The 14,919-nt window shown below is 65.2% G+C and overlaps 1 protein-coding gene and 2 long non-coding RNA genes across 4 annotated transcripts; 2 read left to right on the top strand and 1 right to left on the bottom strand.

Moving 5' to 3' along the window:
• Nucleotides 1-87: 87 nt before the first annotated feature.
• On the bottom strand, nucleotides 88-9,089 carry ERFE (erythroferrone). Its single transcript, XM_072796891.1, has 8 exons — nucleotides 8,895-9,089; nucleotides 6,759-6,881; nucleotides 5,589-5,691; nucleotides 4,317-4,585; nucleotides 3,987-4,095; nucleotides 3,812-3,902; nucleotides 2,983-3,061; nucleotides 88-1,931 (listed from the first exon to the last, which is right to left on the bottom strand). The coding sequence occupies exons 1-8, from the start codon at nucleotides 9,087-9,089 to the stop codon at nucleotides 1,833-1,835; spliced, it is 1,068 nt and encodes a 355-aa protein (XP_072652992.1). The 3' UTR covers nucleotides 88-1,832.
• Nucleotides 1,372-2,488, top strand: LOC140616294 (uncharacterized). Its single transcript, XR_012016837.1, has 2 exons — nucleotides 1,372-1,878; nucleotides 2,232-2,488. It is a non-coding gene; the product is annotated as an uncharacterized lncRNA (long non-coding RNA).
• Nucleotides 4,685-14,456, top strand: LOC140616293 (uncharacterized). 2 transcript variants are annotated; one of them, XR_012016836.1, is made up of 6 exons: nucleotides 4,685-7,563; nucleotides 7,771-7,940; nucleotides 8,340-8,571; nucleotides 9,858-11,250; nucleotides 12,892-13,021; nucleotides 13,409-14,456. It is a non-coding gene; the product is annotated as an uncharacterized lncRNA (long non-coding RNA). The 2 variants fall into 2 exon arrangements; XR_012016835.1 differs by having other exon boundaries at nucleotides 4,685-7,940.
• Nucleotides 14,457-14,919: the final 463 nt, after the last annotated feature.

The raw sequence follows: 14,919 nt of genomic DNA, 5'->3' as shown, positions 1-14,919 counted from the left end.
CCTGGGGCTGAAGGCCACCCTCCACCTCCCTCCCCAAGTTCACTGCTTGCCGTCCTCAGTGGGCCTGGCCGAAATGATTAAGATCCATTATTTCAAGATCTGCTGTTTGTTTTTATAACTCTGTATAGTCACACAGCACAAGAATTCTCCAGTCCTTGAGCCATCTCGTCGAGTTATATATATATAAATACATTCCACCCGGCAATATTATACGATAAATACTGGAACAGATTGTGCTGTAACACGCTTAGGTTGAGAAAAGGAAAGATGTGTGGCTTTTTCAAGGGTAAAAGAGAACTTCTCTGAAGTATCTGTGCCCGCTGGGTGCAGAGTGAAATCCAGAGAAGGGTGTGGCCCGGCAGCCCTTATCAGAGTGCGAGGGGAGGCAGGACACAGGCCAGCGCTTCCTGGTAGGGTGGGTACGAGCCCTACTGAGAATCGCACTGGGCCTGCCAAGGGCACCCTGTGGCTGTTCTACGTGTAGGGCGCCCAGGGCCGCCTGGCCGGAAGGACTGGGTTCTCAGCGGGGAGGGAAGCTGCGGGCGCTGGGGGTCCCTCAGACCTGGCTGGGTCACCTGTTCCTCCTGAGGCCAGCTGGACAGTCCAGGTGACTGCAGCCATTGCCCTCTCTCCAGGCCTGGACACCTGTCAGACCAGCCTGGCCCCCAGGGCACCCCGTGGTACCTGGTCCCCACAGCCATGGTGTGCAAGGCTGCCGTGTTTGGGGAAGGGGTGGGAGCAGCTTCCTCTGCAGGGGGTGAGGGGCCTTACACCTTGGAAGGAACCTGCTGTAGATGGATGCCCGTGTCTCCTCACAGCCGCCCCCTATCCCCCAGGTCCCGTCACCGCGAGAGCAGCACAGTGGACTCAGGACCCAGCTTCCTCAGCATCATCTCCCATCTGTCCCCTCTCCACCTGAGCTCAGGGCCTCGTGTCTCCCCCAGTGGGGAAGATGCAGAGCTGGCTGGACTCTGTGGGGCCTGGGGTGGGCAGCGGGAGCTCTTGGCTCCCAGGAAGCCTCTGCTTTATCTGTTCAGATGGGTGGGCAGGGCCTGCTCGTCTCTGATCTGCAAAGATATTCTAGATCTTTCCTTTGGTGGGTGGATCCCCACAGTGAGTCAGAGCCTCGGAGGGGATGGGAAGAGGGACCACTCTAGGACAGGCTTGGGGAGGGGGGTGGGCTCTGAAAAGGCCATCTGTGAGGTGAACTTAGGAGTTATCTTGAGCATGTTAATCCTCACCATCCCCCCATAAGCCCCTTTCTAGTGTTGCTCTGGTTCCTGAGGCTGCTGTGCCAAGGGGCCGTGAGACTCCAGTCCTGTGGTCACTGCAAGAGGTCCAGGCCAAAGGCACCCTGGGGGAAGGGTGGGTGGGGACCGGGACCCCCACCCTATGGGGCGTCCGGGCAAGTGACCAGCCTCTCCCCTCCTGCTGGCGTGCTGGTGCCCACAACACTAAAAACGATGGGAAGGATGGGGCTGGGCCAAGGCAGAGGCAGAGGCTGGCTGGGCAGGTGCCCTGCAGGCCAGAGGGGAGCCGGCCCGCAGCCAGGAACAGAGCAAGTACTCCTGGCGCCGAGCCCCACCAGAGACGTGTGCCGAGGGACAGCCCAACGGGGCTCTTCTCCTTTTGGAAGACGCCATCCTGCAATTGCTCCTGTTCTGGGACAGTTTGCACGTCCCCTCTCTGGGCTGCGGTGGTTGGCCGTCTCCGGCTGAAGTGCAGTGGCCACGGTGGGCAGTTCCAGTGGGCCGCCTCCTGCATGTGGCCTCCGCCACTCCGCACTGCCCCCACTTCTGTTGGCCGCGAGAGGAAGGGCCTGGCCTGGCCGCTCACACGCCGAGGAGGACAGCGCTGAAGTGGGAGCCACTGCGCACCGTGAGTGGGGAGCCACTGGCGTTGTCTAGGAACACGGAGGTGTACTGTCCTGTCTGTGGAGAGGGTCGGGGTCGGCCTGGGGCCCGCGGCTGCGGCCCGCGGCTGAGCAGACCACTGCCCCAGGCCCGCTCCAGTTCAGAGCCCCAACAGCTGCTCTGCTGCACGGGGTGGGACCCGTCAGTTCTCCAAAGCGCTGAGGGTGGCCCTTCCCCACAAGCTGGCCACCAGCCGCCGAGCGGAGCCGTCGCGGGCTGGTCCCCGGGCCTGCTCCCGGCGTGGTCCACGCACCTGCGGTGTCCCGTTCCCCGAGAGCTCCCAGAAATGCAGAATCCCACCCACCTTCTGCATCTCAGGGCCTCCGGTGGACCACGTGGCACCCAGCAGTGCCCGGGACCAGACCCCTGGACGCCTCCCGGCAGCCTGGCTCCAGTTCCGCGGGTGAACTACCTAAACTTTCTGCGCCTTCATTCCCTTATTTGGAAGCACTGTACGCCAACCGTACTTGAACGATGAACTTTTTTTTAGAAGAAGCGAACAGAGGAAAACTGGTACTACTGACCTTAAAACGCCATGATAACTAAGATCATTTACGTAAAGAGCTTAGAGCGGGGCCCGGCATACTGTTATTTAAGGGCCAGCTGTGATTCAGGACGGCTGCCCTTGAGTGTTTTCTTTTTTAATCCCACCTTCACATCAGTTTCTCCATCACTTGCCAGAAGCCCCACACCCCCACCCCACCCCATGCCAGAAAGAGACTGTCGGGTAGGGTTCTGTGCAGAGAGGATGCCTCCTACTTCCCATAGCCTCAACAGGCCCAGGGTGTCAGGACCCCAGCCCAAGGGTGCGGAACCGACCCCAGTTCCCTCCGGCCCCCATCCCAACGCGGAGCCCTGTCCTCTGTGGGATGATCGGCAGGTCTGAAGACCACTGACAGCAGCAGAGCAACTGCTGGCGGGAAGACAGGCCCAGGGCTTGGGGGAAGGGACCTGGAGGTGGCCCTGCTCTGCCCAAACTGGCGACCTTGCCCAGGCCTGGAGTCTGAGTCTGCTCCCAGAGATCCTCCTCCCTTCCTGCTCACCCCACAGCCAAGCCTGCCCCACGCACCTGCAGGTACAGAACGCCATTTACCGAGATGGTGAAGAGCTCACTGCTGCTCTCCAGGCCCATGACAGCCTCCAGGGAGCTGCGGCCAAAACAGCGCATCAGCCCACACCCCCTGAGACCCCACCAACCTCACCCACAAATCACCCCAGCAACCAACAGCGGCCCAGCTAGGTGCAGTGGTAACAGCTGTCCTGGCCAGGTCTTCTGGTGGAGAGTGGCATCTGAACTCCCCAAGAGGAGTCGGGACAGCCTCCACAGGGCCAAAGGGGTTCTGGGGGTGCCCGGAAAAGCAAGGCTGGGTCCAGGCCAGGGGCTGAAAAGTCCTGGATCTGCTGGAAACCAGACACAGGCTGGTGCAGCTGGAGTGGGGCCGGGTGGCAGCAGTTGACGCTAAGAAGTGGGCTCAAGCCAATCTGTGGAAGCCTTCCAAAGCAGCGTAAGAAGTTCTGAACTTCGTTCCCTTCTACAGCTGTGGTGGGGCGCCTGCCCTGTGCCTGGGCTCTTGGGGGGGGGGGTGCTGGGGGTTCAGGGGAGCAGCCCCCAAGCTCCTGCCCTGTGCCTGGGCTCTGGGGGGGTGCTGGGGGTTCAGGGAGCAGCCCCTGCCCTCAGGCCCCAGGTGCAAGGAAAGTTCACCGGCAGGAGAGGGCAGGGCGGTGGGCAGCACAGTGGTGGGGGAGCAGCCCCCTGTGCCCTGCGGGGAGCTCCCGCTGCTGGGGACACAGGCGGACTGGGAGGCCTTCCCGGAGCCAGGGGTGGGGCTCGGTAGGGGTCGACATGGAGGGTGGGGGCGAGTCTGGTGCCGGGGTCCCCGCCCCCCGCGCCCACTCACGCGTTTTGCTGGCACCGGGACTGGATGCAGATGAGCAGGCGCAGGCGGTCCCGGGGACGCGGCGGCCCCCGCCTGGGCTGCTCGGCGAGCGCTGCGGGGAGGGGGGCGGTCACGGGCGAGCCTGGGGGTGCCGCGCCCCGCCCGCCCCCGCCCCCGCCCCCGCCCAGGGCCTCACCCGCGTGCAGCGTGGCAGCGAGTGCGTAGAAGCCGGCGACGGGCGCCGTGTACTGGCCGCTGGTCAGGTTCAGGCCGGGGCCGCGGCGGAAGGCGCCCTCGGCGTCGGGCTGCGGGGCGCGCGGGGGTCAGCGGGGGGGGGGTCAGCCCGGGGGGCGTCAGTCCAGGTGGGGGGAGGTCAGGGGGAGGTCACCCGGGGGGGGTCAGCCGCTCCTCTTGCCCTTGGCGCTCTGACCACCGGGGGGCGTCGGTCCAGGTGGGGGGAGGTCAGGGGGGTCAGCCCGGGGGGGGGTCAGCGGGGAGGGCCGCCCGCCCCGCGCCCCCGACTCACCAGGTAGTAGCCGCCCAGCTCGTGCAGCGCCCGCCGCTCCACCGACGCGTCCCGCCGCAGGCGACCGTGGAAGGCGGCCTCGACGCGCGGCGCCCGCGGGCCCGGGGCCAGGGGTGCAGCCAGCAGCGCCAGCACGCCCGCCGCCCCCGCCGCCCCCGCCGCCTCCGCCCCCGCCTCGTCGTCCTCCCGGGCGGTGGCCGCGTCCGCGTCCTCGGCGGGGCCGCGCGTGCAGGGCTCGGGGGCCGGGCGCTCCCGCTGCCGCACGGCTCCTGGCACAGAGCGAGCAGTGGCCCCCCCGCCCGCCCGCCCCCACCGTGCCCTCCCGCGGCCCCTCGCACCCCCAGTGCCCTCCCCCGCCTCCCCGCACCTGCCCCTTGCCGGGAACCCAACCTGCCGAGTGCTGGCAGCCCCCTCCGCCGGGATCCGGGGATCCGCGGACACCCCCTGCGCCGCAGGGCCCGTGGGAACAGCGTCCCGAGCCCGCAGCCGCTCCTCTTGCCCTTGGCGCTCTGACCACCGGGAAGCTCGGTGCCCGGGGCCGCCTCACCCCGCCGGGCTCCCCAGCTTCCCCCGGCGCTGCTCCTGCCACACTACTGTCCCCGCAGCGCCATCGGCAGCCCTGGCCGCCCCGCAAGGCAGCTGGAGGCTGGAATAAGTTTAAGTGAAGGGTGCGCCGAACTGAAGAGGGAAAAGGCTCTAATTCCCATAATGAAGTGAGCCCTGGTGAGTACAGTGACCACCACTCGGCAGCGGGCCGCCTGCAGGGCCACCTCCGGGCCACGACAGCCCTCACCGCAGCCTGGGCTGCACCTGTGCTGCCCGGGACTCTACCCTTCCTGCCTCCCATGGGGCTCTGGGCCAGCGGCTGACACCTGCTGTGGGAACAGGCAGGGACACAGGGGAACTCGTGTCACCTGGGGTGAGCCTCAGATCCCCATATGGTTTGTGATCAGAGGACCACTTTGCAAGGTGAAGGACCTCTGATCCTCCCTGACGGTCCTCACTCAGTGGGGGTGGGGTCCAGGTGTCCTGGCCTTGCCCGGGCCCACCTGAGTCCCAGGGGCATGGGCGCTGGTCCCCAAGCACCCACTGAACACTGAGTGGCCAAGTCCAGCTTCCTCTGCAGAGCCTCCTCCTTGCGCCGCTCCTGCCCACCCCGCCTCTGACCCTCGGCCTCACCTGCGCGGGCTGTGGGACTATCTAGCCACCCCGGCTCCTCCCGGACACCGTCCCGGCCCACTCACGCAGGCGGTGTGTGCGCCCGCCCCCTACCTTTCAGCAGCAGCTGGAACTCCTTCAGCAGCACCTCCCGGGGAATGATGGGGCCAGGGGGGCCTTGGGGCCCAGGGGGGCCTGGGGGCCCCGGCAGGCCAAGCTGAAAAGGAACCTCAGCAGGCTCAGAGGACGTCTGAGCAGGTAGGCGGGGGACCGCTGGGACCTCTCCACGAGTTCTCACCACTCAGGCAGGCAGGAGGGGATCCTGCTTTGACCTGGGGGTGAAGGTCAGCCTCCCGGCCTCCGACTACCCTGAGAAGGCAGTGAGGCTGCGCTTTGGAAGCCGTGGGCTCTGAGTGTGAAGACGGGGATTGTGGGGCCTCTGGGGGTGGGGCCCCAAGAACCGCAAATGGGGACACAGAGGGGTTCCTGGGTGGAGGGAGAGGGGGACACTGCCGGTCAGCCAACAGCAAGTGAGTCCCCTGCAGGGGAGAGCACCCTGGCTTAGCTTGGGGTGGGGCCAGGTGGTTCCAAGGGGTGACAGGGAGGCGAGGCCACAGTGACAGCCCGGCAGCCCACCCACCTCAGGCCCAGAGCCCAGCACCCCAGCACTGGGGTAGACCCGGGACAGGGCAATGCCAGTCCTGGGTGGGTAGAGAAGCCCAAACCCAGTGTGAGTGACACGGCCCTGGCCCAGAGCCCCCCACCCCTGGGGACAAGGAAGGGGCAGACATCAGGAGCTGGTGGCAGGTTTCGGGCTAGCTGAACGACAGTGGGGACCCCACAGCCTCCAGGGCCCCTGAGGCTCCCCACCTCCCCAGGCAGACGGTGTGTTGCTCTAGCCCAGCTGCAATCCCCGGCTTGGTCCCGGACTCCCCTCCCAGGTCAGCCCAGGCCCCCCTCGCTAGGATGCAGAGGGAAGAGAAGGGGATAGCTAATGGGGCTGTCACCTCACAGCTCTCTAGGGGTGCGGGGAAAATGTAGGAACAACTGTCAAACTCAGGGTCGTCTGGTCCCCCAGCCTGGCACTTTCCGTGCTCTCTGACCCCAGGCCAAGGGGGAGGGTCCGTCCTCACTGGCCATGCTCAGGGTGCTCCCGCGGAGCTGGTGCAGGGTGCTCGGGGGTGATGGTGGCAGGCTGGGGGCGCCGGGGGGCCCGCAGGTGGAGGCCCCTCGCTTGTCCCCGGAGACGCACACGCACACGCTGCTGGGGGCTCTTGTGCTCACCTTCAGCTTCCTGGTCTTGCCTCTCCCTCCCCTCTTGCCGTTGACGCCTTTGTCACTCTGCCTGATGAAGAGCATCCAGGCGTCCCTGGGGTCGAAGTTGCGCGTCCCGTCGGTGGCAGGCTCCTGGAACACAGCCGGCCCTCGGGTCGGTTCGCCTCCCCCGCTGGGTGCCCGCCACGCAGATGGAGCTTTGCAGGCCGTCGGGGCGCAGGACGGGCCTCGGGCCCTTGTCCTGGTCCACGGTGGCGCCCTCCAAGCTGGCACAGCCCCCCGGCCGGCCCGTGCTTCCCTCCCTCCTGGCACACGGAGGACGACGACCAGGCCACACGACAGCCTGGGCACTGTGCGAGAAGACGACTTCCTGGCGCTTTGTGGGGTGCAGGAAGGTGGGTGCGGAGCCTGGTAGCAGGTGGGAGCCCTGCCCCCGCTGGGCCCCCAGCCCCCTCTCCCTGGGACAATGACCGAGAGGATGGGACCACAGACTCACGAGTGCAGGGGAGGGGGCGGTGAGACCACGAGGGCCCGTGCGGCCCATTTTGGCCCTCGGGGCGGCTGCAGCTTGCAGGTCGAGGCGGTTAGAGGCCCGGAGGCTCAAGGCCCCTGCACGGGGTGCCACACCACCCGGCTCCCTCAGGCCTCCTAAACAACGGCAGTGATGATTCTAGAAATATCCATTGCCCTGCATGCGGCATTCTGACCAGTCCTGGCTCTGAGGAAGATTCCAGGATGTGCCTTGCAGGGAGAGGCCATGGCCCATGAGGCAGTGGGCCTCAGGCGTTCTGGGCTCCGGGCAAGGAGGGCTCAGGTGAGGCCACGAGCAGCAGCGCAGGTGGCAATGGAGCCCGGGGTTTTGGAGGCGGCCAGGACCCTTGGTCAGCGCCCGAGCCAGTGGTCTCCCGGCCGTCCTGCGGGACCGGCGTGCCACGGTGGGGAGGCGGGGCCCTCCCTGTCGGAGGAGCCTGGGGCTGCACAGAGAGAGGCCTCAGGGTGCCCAGGGCCTCCCCACTGCCAGGTGCGGCCCTGCTCGCCGCTCACCGAGGACACAGGACTGGATTGCACCTTCCGGCCCCGCTCTGCCTTCCGTGGGAACACACGCCAGGAGCATCCCACACAGGCCGGAGCGGCGTGCCCGGCTGACCCTGCCAGTGGGGCCGGTGGATCCCAGCTGGACTCAGACCCCAGGTTGGTGCGGGGGTGGGGGGGCGGTGCGTGGAAACAGGTGGAGCCCTGTCAGCCTGGGGCCCCAGGAGACAGGCCTGTGGCAGTGTGGGTGGGTGTTGGGCAGCTGCCCTGGGCACCCCCGCCCTGCCGAGGTCTCCAGCCTTGAGGGGCTCTCAGAAAGGAGGTGGGGAGCCCCTGCCACCACGTTGTCCCCCAGAGAGAGACCATGGCCAGAACCCCTCCCAGAAGCACAGGGGGCCCCCTGCTTCCTGGTGACCATGTCCTGACATCTGGCCGCCCTCCTCCAGAAGGTGTGGCCAATTGTCTGGGTGGGGTTGCCTTCCCTGGCTTCCAGGGGTGGGGGGCACGACTTGGGGAGTCTCCCTGAGGGGACGCCCCTGCCGCCCTCACCCTCATCAGAGGAGGTGTCCAGGTGTCAGCGGAAGCCCAGCGGGGGCCTGCACTTGGCACTGCCTGCAAGCTCTTGGGGACACGCTGAACCAGACCGTCTCCCCGAGGGCCCTGTCCCCTCTGGGTCTGCAAGGCCTGCCCACACCGGGGCCCCTCTGAAGCGCCCCCAACGTCCCCACCTGACCACTCTGCCCTGCCCTCGAAGGAAGAACGGGGCGCAGCTGAAGATCACCCCTCCAAGGTCAGAAGTCACACGTCCCTGGGGCCCCGCACAGGCCCCCGCGCTCCCGGACCCAGAGGGAGGCTCTCTGGGGGTCTGTTTTCCCGGGAGAACTTCACCTAATAGGTTCGGGGAAGGGTGGGCCCTAATTTGCTGCGCCTTTACAAGCCGTGCTTCCCAATCTCCCGAGAATGCAGCTAAGTGGGCTTTCCTGCCGGGCCCCTTCCTTCCGTGCGCCCATCAGAGGGGCCCGAAGGCTGCTCCCGGGCGCAGACCCACCGGAGCCGGCCAGGTGCAGGCTGCGGGGCGGGTCCCGGGCCCAGGCGGCGGCCGCGGCGTCTTACCGGCGGCCCGGAGGGCGGCCCCGCGAGGCTGTGCCCGGGGCCTGCGGGCGGCTGGTTCGCGTTCCCGGGGCGCGGCTCTCGGCGGGCGCGGCGGGGCTCCGGGGCAGGGGAGCCGAGGCCCGGGGCGGCGGCGGCCAGCAGGGCGGCCCAGGCGAGCAGCAGGCGGGCCCCGGCGGGGCGGCGGGCGCGGGCCATGCGGGCGGCGGGCGCGGGATGCGGGGCGCGGGATGCGGGGCGCGGGGCGGGCGTGGGAGCCGCTGGGCTCCCTCCGCGCCTTATAACGCGCTCGAATCCCCCGCCTCGCCCGCCGCCGCTCGGCCCCGCGCCCCCTGGCGGCCCCGGTGCGCGCTCGCGGTCGCTGGGCGGGGGGGGGGGGACGTGTCCGCCTCTGCCCGTGTGCGCGCGTGTGTGCGTGTGTGCAAACGTGTCTGCCTCTGTGCGCGTGTGCGCTCGTGCAAACGTGTCCGCCTCTGCCCGTGCGCGTGTGTGCCCCTGTGTGCGCGTGCAAACGTGTCTGCCTCTGTGCGCGTGTGCTCGTGTGCGCGCGCGTGTGTGTGCCCGGGTATGTGGGGGGGGGGAGGCGCGGCCGCGAGGCGGGGCTGCGGGCCGGGTGCAGGGCGGGCGCGGGGCGGGGGTGCGGGTGCGGGTTCGAGGAGGGACCACGGGGCGAACTGGGGCGCGGGAGGCAAGGGCTGGGGGCCGGTGGCGTTGGCCGGAGCGCCCCGTCCTGCGGAGGGGCCTGCGCACCGCGTCCAGCTCTTCCCCGGAGAGCCTGGACCCCCCCTGCCCTCTTGACACCCCTTCCTCTAGGGGGAGCCGGTGGCCTCGGTCCTCTGAGCCCGGGGGCATCCCTTCTCCCCCCGTGGGGTCTGCTCTGCCGCCTGGGGGGACCATGAGGCTTATCCTGGTGGCACCTGTGAGGTCCAGGTGTCGGCAACACAGGTTTATGTGGTTTTTTAACAGATTTTACTTATTTATTCATGAGGGACTCAGAGAGGCAGAGAAACAGGCAGAGGGAGACACAGGCTCCACGCAGGGAGCCCGACGCAGGACTCGATCCTGGGACCCCGGGGTCATGCCCTGAGCCCCCCCCCCGGGCTGCCCCGACAACACAGGTCTAGTAGCTGGGAGCAGGAACACACTCCAAGACCCCCCACCCCGGCGCCTCTCCCCCGCGGGGCCCCCTCCGTCCCCGGCTGCCCACTCCGCAGGGAGGCCTGGGGGGCCCCACGCTCAGAGCCGGCTGTCCTTCCCCGTCCCCGCGCAGACACAGCCCTCCCGGCAGGGCCCGGGCTTGGAGGACTGAGCGCCCTGGTGACCTGGCCAGGTGGGGGCTGGACCCCGCTGGCCTAGGGGGACCAGGTCCTGCAGGCCTGAACCGCGGGCCCCTCCCTGTCAGGAGCCAGCCCCCTCGCCCCTCTGGGCTGCTTGCCTAGCGGTGCCCACTGCCTTCCTGTCTCCCGGGGGAAGGCACGAGGGCAGCACAGGGGCCTCCCCCACCAAGAGAGGGCAACACCACATAGTTTGTTCGGGGGGGGGGCAGCTGAGGAGTGCACCTGCCAGGGGTCTGCCTCCCACACCAAGAGATGATTTCCCCCTCTTGGGAAGGCAGGAGGCCTCCCCCTGTCCTATTTGGGAGTGTGGCACGGAGGACTGAAAGCAGGTGGTGCCCTCCCTAGGCTGGGGGACGGCGGGTAGACCTCCGGAGCCCCCACTCATGCACCCCCACTCCGTGGCTGCCCTCTGTGCCAGACGGGGCGCAGGTGTGGGGGACACAGGAAATATTTCATGCTTTACATAAAGCCTGGTATTCGGTGTTCATTATTCTGTGACTCTGCCTCTTTTCCAGTAGGAGGTGAGTATGGTGATAAAATTGGGGTTTTCTTCTTTCCCTTTTTTTTTTTTGGCGGGAGGAGTCTTGCCCCAAGGGGCAGTGTGTGTCCTACAGACTTATCTGTGGCGAGGTCTTTTGGAGGCAAGGCTGCAGCAGAGAAGTTCTGTCTGTATCTTGAAAAAAAATTTTTTTTAAATTATCAGTAGAAGGGGGACACCTGGGTGGCTCAGCGGTTGAGCCTCTGCCTTTGGCTCAGGGCGTGACCCCAGGGTCCCGGGATCGAGTCCCGCGTTGGGCTCCCTGCTTCTCCCTCAGCCTGTGTCTCTGCCCCTCTCTGTGTGTCTCTCATGAACGAATAAATAAAATACTAAAAAAATCATCAGTAGAAGGAAACGATCTGGGATTCGTCTGGAAACTGCAGATCCCCAAGAAGACGTTTGGTGAACACCGGCTTCTGTCACAGGCTCTCAACAAAATACACGAGCTTCTTTCATCTGCAGACATTCGGCAGCTTTGTTCCTGGTAAGGAATCAAATCCGCGGTTGTAAAGCCTTCGAAGGACCAGGGATTTCTCGGGTGGGTTCTCATCTCTGGTCCCACGGGGAACGTCTGTTAAGAAGCTGGGTGTGGAGCACTTTGCAATGACACGTCTGTGCCGGGACACGGGCCTCCGCGTTTTCACTATTAACGTTTTGTTCAGTTTCATTTATTCGGTAAGACTTTATCTGGGGCTGTAGGACGCCAAGTGTGGGGTGTGTTGTCGCTGCCGATCTGCTGGTGGAGAGAGGCTCCTGGCCCCAGGAGATGCAGCTTGTGAACGGTCACTGCGCGTTTCTGAAAAAGCACGTCCACACCCAGCACCTCTCCCGCTGTTCCCGGGCCACGCCGACTAGCCCGGCGAGGCGGGGGCTTGCGCAGGGACACACAGCCCGGGCTCGGGGCCAGGCCCAGGCCCCCTTGCCCCTGGGCATGGCCACATCTCCACAGCCAGAAGTCTTGCCCATTCTGGTCCTTCCTAGTCTAGGGGGTGGGGAGGAGGAGCTCCACGGTGAGCTGGAAGGTTACGGGTGAAACTGCGGCCCGGACTTTTCCCTAAGGCCAGCAGGTCCCTGTGGTGCGGGGTGCCCGTGGGCTGTGGCTGTGGGGACAGGCCAGGGGAACACAGGTGGCTGGCCGCTCCTGAACCCAGCGGGCTCACCCACAAAGCGCCCCAGCCATGGGGGCAGCCCTACATGGTGGGAGGAAAGAGGCTTCTCTTGGGGGCCACTTTCAAGGCCTGGCTCTGCCTCGTAGCTGATGGTGGCCAGTCTGTCCCAGAACTCCTAAGAGGCTTTTTTCTAGTTTCCTTGCCTGAGAGCTGGGATCCACGCACACGTGCCCCCAGGGGCTGCTCTAGGGTGAGCCGAGGTCACAGTGGGCGCTGCATGGGGCCATGGTGGAGGCCTGCTTGCCTTCTAGGCTTCCTAAGTGGGGAAGGTCCCTGGCCTCAGGCCATCACACCATGTCACGGGGGAGCAGGGAGGGACTGCCCTCAGGGCCACGTGAAGACAGAGGTTCCAGGCCTGGCCATGTGGCAGAGCAGGATGGGGGCACAGGGCAGACCGCCCCAGCAGTGGGTCTGCTTGGCACACCTGGTTCCTGCTTGGCCACCTAGAGCAACGGTCGTACTTGGTTTTGGAGGAGGCCTACCTGGGGCCTTTCGGCATTTGTCCCCCTGAGACTCAGTTTGCCGGTCTGTAGAGTGGGCATCGTGGCTGTTGCCCCTGAGCCTTTCCCTGGGTTCCCGCTGCTGAGGCGTGAGCCGGCCAAGCAAGACCAGGAGGCAGGTGCCCGGGGATGCTCACCCTCAGCGCAGAGGCCCGGCTGCTGCGGGCCCCCCTCTGGGGGCCGGCCTGGAATCTGTCAGCGGGGACACGGTGCGTGCCACCCTCAGGGCCAGATGCCATTTGGCCCAACCTACGCTGTGGAAAGGTGACGCTCAGGCTGTCACCTTTGGCAATACTGGTGCCTTCTGGGAATGGAGGGATCCAGTTTGGGGCATGGGATCCTTAGGATGCTCCCGTGACTTCATTTCCCCCTCACGGTGGGGGCCCCAGCCCGCACGACGCCAGTTTGGAGGACAGGAGCTGTTGCCATGTGAAAACCAGTTATTTTCCCAAACAGTGAACAATCCCAGTGATGTCATGGGCCCTGCCGGAGGACCCAAATCAAATCGGTTCTGGTGCCGGTACAGGCTCCCATAAAGCTGTCCCGAGGTGATGATGCAGCCTGGCTCTGGGGCCGGGGCCTTCAGGTGGGGCTCCCTGCATGTTTCTGGGGTCACATTTCAAAACTGAAGTCCACCCGGAGGAGGGCGGGGCTTAGCAAAGAATCACACAGGTCAGGGACCAGCAGAAAACGGGTTCTGGTGGCACCAAGGCTGGTCCCCTGCAGCAGCGGTCCCCGGGGCCAGAGCGGGGGCAGCGTCTGGGGCTGAGGTCATAGAACCCAGGGTAGAAGTACCGGATGAGTGGCCACGGAAGGGGGCCCGGAGGGAGCCCGAGGCGGCCTCCCCCACGCGCCCTCATGCCTGGCTGAAACCTAATCCTCATTCTTGGGCCTGCCTGTCACGGCCTCAGCCCTGGCTTCCCATCCGGCTGCGGCACTCAAGCTGTTCCCACTCTTCTCTTTTCCTCCAAAGGAAGGACCTTTGCCGATGAAGTCATGGGAATAAAAGCTCCCTTTGCCCCGGAAAACAGTGGGAGCCTGAAGTCAACTTGTTGTGTGGCCTCTCAATGTCCAGGCAGGCGACCTTCGCTGCTTCCTGGAACCTTCCGAACACATGACATCATCTAATTCTCAAATCGTGTGATTATCCCCATTGCACAGATGAGGAAACTGAGCCTGAGATCTTGGGACTGGCCCAGGTCACGCGTCCGGCCTTTGCAACTCGGAGTCAGCAGGCTCACGGGGTGAACAACGTTTACTCGTTCCTGCTGCGGGTCAGGGGGTGAGCCCCGCGCATCCCGGACAGGTCCGTGGGCAACTTCAGATCTGACAGGGGAAGAGCCTGCCCTGAAAAGCCCTGGGGCTGACTCAGCTTTGGGGAAGTCCTCCTGGCTCCTGGGGGGCTTATTCCAAACAGGAAATGACGTCCTCCGTGAAGATTCTCAGGGAAGCTCCCACTTCCTTCTTCAATTAATCAGCGTCGTGCTTGGCCGCCTCCCTGGGGTCCCAGGAGCAATCGGCCGTGCACGCAGCCACGGTAGCCACACCTCAGGCTGAGTGGCACCGGGGACCAAAGATGAATGACAAGGCCCCGGAGGAGTGGCCGTCCTTACCTTGTATGTGGCTGTGACCACCCCTCCCTCAGTCACAGATAGAGTCTTGGTCAAAACGCCTACTTCCCGCTCAGCCAACTGGTCGACCAACCAGCTAGAGCCGGGGAATGAACTGACTACGGTGAACTGTCGCCTGACCGGCTCGTTAATGACAGATACTTACCCGGGACTGTCAACTGCTTGCTTCCAGCGGTCACCGTCCCTGCCTAGTACAGGGAAGATGCTCAATAAGAAAAGGGTCTCGTGGGACGCCTGGGTGGCTCAGCGGTTGGGCGTGTGCCTTTGGCTCAGGGTGTGGTCCCAGTCCGGGGATCGAGTCCCTTCGGGGAGCCTGCTTCTGCCTGTGTCTCTGCCTCTCTGCGTCTCTCATGAATAAATAAATAAAATTAAAAAAAAAAAAAAGAAAAGGGTCTCGTCTGGGAGGTACTAGGAAACCCAAGTCCAACGGGAATGGCTCAAAGCATCCTTGTGCCTGGCTCGTCTGGGAGGCAGAGGGAGCGGAGCCTGAGCTGACTGCCTTGGGCCTGGCTCCTGAGGGCCCTGCGTGCCACTCTTCGCCCACCGAGCTCTGAGGTCTGCTGGGGGTGTCAGTTTACCCGACCATTGTGAGAAAGACAGCATCCGCCCGCCAGGCAGACGTGAGCTCTTTGGGGCTGGGCGGGTGGTCTCACCCCTGTGGGCCTGAGAGTTCGGTGGACTTTTGCACACGTTCCAAGGTTATACGTTTTCCTTTCTAGACTCCCACACTAGCTCCCAAACCAGGGGGCTTTGATAAGGGAAGAGGGTGGCTTGGCTCGCTCCACAGACATTCCCTGTGCAAATGTCCATGAGTGTCTGTCTTCTGTGAGAATTCCCTGAGTGTCCAGTTAGT

Source organism: Canis lupus, chromosome 24, assembly GCF_048164855.1.
Source record: "Canis lupus baileyi chromosome 24, mCanLup2.hap1, whole genome shotgun sequence".
Taxonomy (NCBI): domain Eukaryota; kingdom Metazoa; phylum Chordata; class Mammalia; order Carnivora; family Canidae; genus Canis; species Canis lupus.
This window is presented reverse-complemented; position numbering and strand designations above follow the sequence as displayed.